This window comes from Amblyomma mixtum, chromosome 6, assembly GCF_055824585.1.
Source record: "Amblyomma mixtum isolate Tamu chromosome 6, ASM5582458v1, whole genome shotgun sequence".
Lineage (NCBI taxonomy): Eukaryota > Metazoa > Arthropoda > Arachnida > Ixodida > Ixodidae > Amblyomma > Amblyomma mixtum.
The window spans coordinates 91881058-91883434 of record NC_143017.1 but is presented as its reverse complement, the minus strand read 5'-3'; the positions used below and the strand labels follow the sequence as shown (position 1 = coordinate 91883434).

The following is a 2377-nucleotide window of genomic DNA, read 5'->3' as shown; positions in this document are numbered from 1 at the left end:
GCGGGCGAAACGTGGCAACGTTCTTGGGGACATGCCAATGGGGCTTCATAGGGTGGACGGTGCAGGAAGCGATTCCTAGGTCGTTGTGGGAACACCAATGCCAGTTCCGGACAAAAGTTTGGCATGCACGATTAACAAACGCTCGACCACTATGTCATCCTCACCATAATCCTGAGACAGTGGAGATAGTGGTGCGTAATTTCGTATTCTTCACCGTCTCTTTACGCTCTGACAACGAAAAACGGTCCCTCGACAGCAATAATTTATACAGGAAAAGTTTCGGCGCATTTATGAATGCAGGCGCCTATCTATTGCAAGCAAAATGCCAATGATTAATGAGACGAAAATGGAAACAGAGGTAAAGACTGACGTAACCAAATCACGTACTAAAGAGAGAAACGCGCCGCCGAGAACACCACTTAAACAACAAACGCGTATCTGCTCAAAGTAGCCACAAGAACCACGGTCGCAGCTCCAACTGCAGTCTGCCAGGAAACGTTGGAAGCAGTCCACGAACTACGACCTTTAAGATGAGCGTCATATTGCTCCTCATTTGCTTCGGTGATCTGTTCCCCTCTAGTGGGCTCAGGCTCGCTTTTACCGAAGTGGGGTTCCCTGTTGGTGGTTCCTGAATTGTTATTACTGGTAGCAGGTCCCGTGTCAGTAGTGCTCAGTTCCTTTTTGGTAGTGATCGCTTCTTCTTTCCCAGAATTCGATTCCTGTATGGTAGTCCTTGAACTGTTTGTACCGACAGTAGGTTCCATTCTTGCAGTATTCGATCCCGTTTTATTGCCGGTCGATTCCTTTGTACTGATGCCTGGCGTCTCTTTATCAAAAACAGATTTTTCTGTGCTGGTGCCTGAACTGGTTTCACCGGCAGTCGATCCCTTGTTCGTGGCGCTCGATTCATGTTTGTCAGCAATCGATTCCTTCTGGGCAGTGCTCGATCCCTTTTCGTCCGAACGCGCTTCCTCTGTAGTGGTTTTGGAATCGTGTTTACCTGCCGTGGTCCTCATTTTGCTGGTGCTCGATACCGTTCTCTTTAAGCGAGACTCTGTGATGGTGCTGGATCCTTTACCTTCGGAAATCACTTCCTTGTTCGCACTGCTCGAATCGCTTTTACCGGCAGTCGATGTCATTTTGGTGGTGGTCGATTCCGTATTGGTGGTGTTTGATCCGTGTTCACTGGAGCCCAAGCTCATTTTAGTCGTGCCCGATTCTTTTTCCGCGTCAGTAATACCACAGAGGCCGAAAGCCTTGTCACACACGGTTCCGTTCGGGCAGGCAGAACAGGCAGGACCTTCTTGGTACAGCGGCTTCTTGAAGACGTTTCCGGTGACTGCGTAGTTGCACACGTAGAACTGCATGTGCGTCAGATTGACGGCTCCGATGATGTACTCCACAAAGCCGCAGCCAATGTAGCTCGTCTTGGCCCACACAAGCTGGGTGAAGTGCCCTATCATGGGCTTCGAGGCGGGCGGAAGTCGGAACTCGAGGCGCTGTTTCAGAGGGTAGTCTTCGTACTCTATAAACCACTCCTTGATGCGACCAGGCCAGTCGCTGCTCTTGAAACAGAAGTTCCTCCCACGGAAAGCAAGGTTCTGTCCCGTCACATTGAACTTGGTCGTGAAGCGGTCGCGCCAGTCGTCGTGGCTGTAATCTCCCTCAGCGGAGGTACACTGTTCGGCTTTCGCTTGCGCCACAGAAGCGAGCTCTTTGTCCCAGACAAGCCGAGCCATATTGGCGGCCGGAGGGAATCCCTGCAGTTTTCCCATGGCCACCATGCTCCGGTAGTCGTTGTGTGTCTTCAGTATGAGAAGGCGCTCCTCCGGGCTGATCCTCTTTTTCGTGACGATGCACTTTCTGTTCGGAGGCTTGCAGGCCGTGTGCGTGGGCCGGCGCTTGCGGTATTCTTCCTTGCACTCCTGGAGAGTCGGAACAGCGAGGGACGAAAAGCACAAGACAGTGAGCAGAACCCGAGGCACTTCCATGTCTTCTCGTCTTCTTCCTCTGATTATGGCACGCACGCGCTGGCAGATATCATACCGCACTCAATAGCGCTCTTCGCCTTCTTCCACACGGCCATTTGGGCAAGTGTACACTAGGAATACAGAACACAAACGCGTATCAGCCGTATTATTGGCGTGAACTGTAAGCAGCTTAGGCAAGAACTTTGCGCAGTGCAGTATGGAGGAAACAAAGAGGGACTTCAAATGATTCCTTTAATACCATAAGAAAAAATTTACATCTGCACCTGCGCTACCTCTGAATCAAAATGACAGAGTACTGGACTGTCACGCCACGAGAAGCAGCGTCCCAGTTTGATCAGCGTCGAATGAAGCTCTAACGTGATAACTGACACCCATGCGCGAAGGTG

General features: G+C 51.0%; 1 protein-coding gene across 1 annotated transcript; it reads right to left on the bottom strand.

Moving 5' to 3' along the window:
* Positions 1-288: 288 nt before the first annotated feature.
* Positions 289-1991, bottom strand: LOC149339660 (venom allergen 5.01-like). Its single transcript, XM_089550962.1, has 2 exons — positions 1079-1991; positions 289-308 (listed from the first exon to the last, which is right to left on the bottom strand). The coding sequence occupies exons 1-2, from the start codon at positions 1989-1991 to the stop codon at positions 289-291; spliced, it is 933 nt and encodes a 310-aa protein (XP_089407088.1).
* Between the last annotated feature and the right edge of the window lie 386 nt (positions 1992-2377).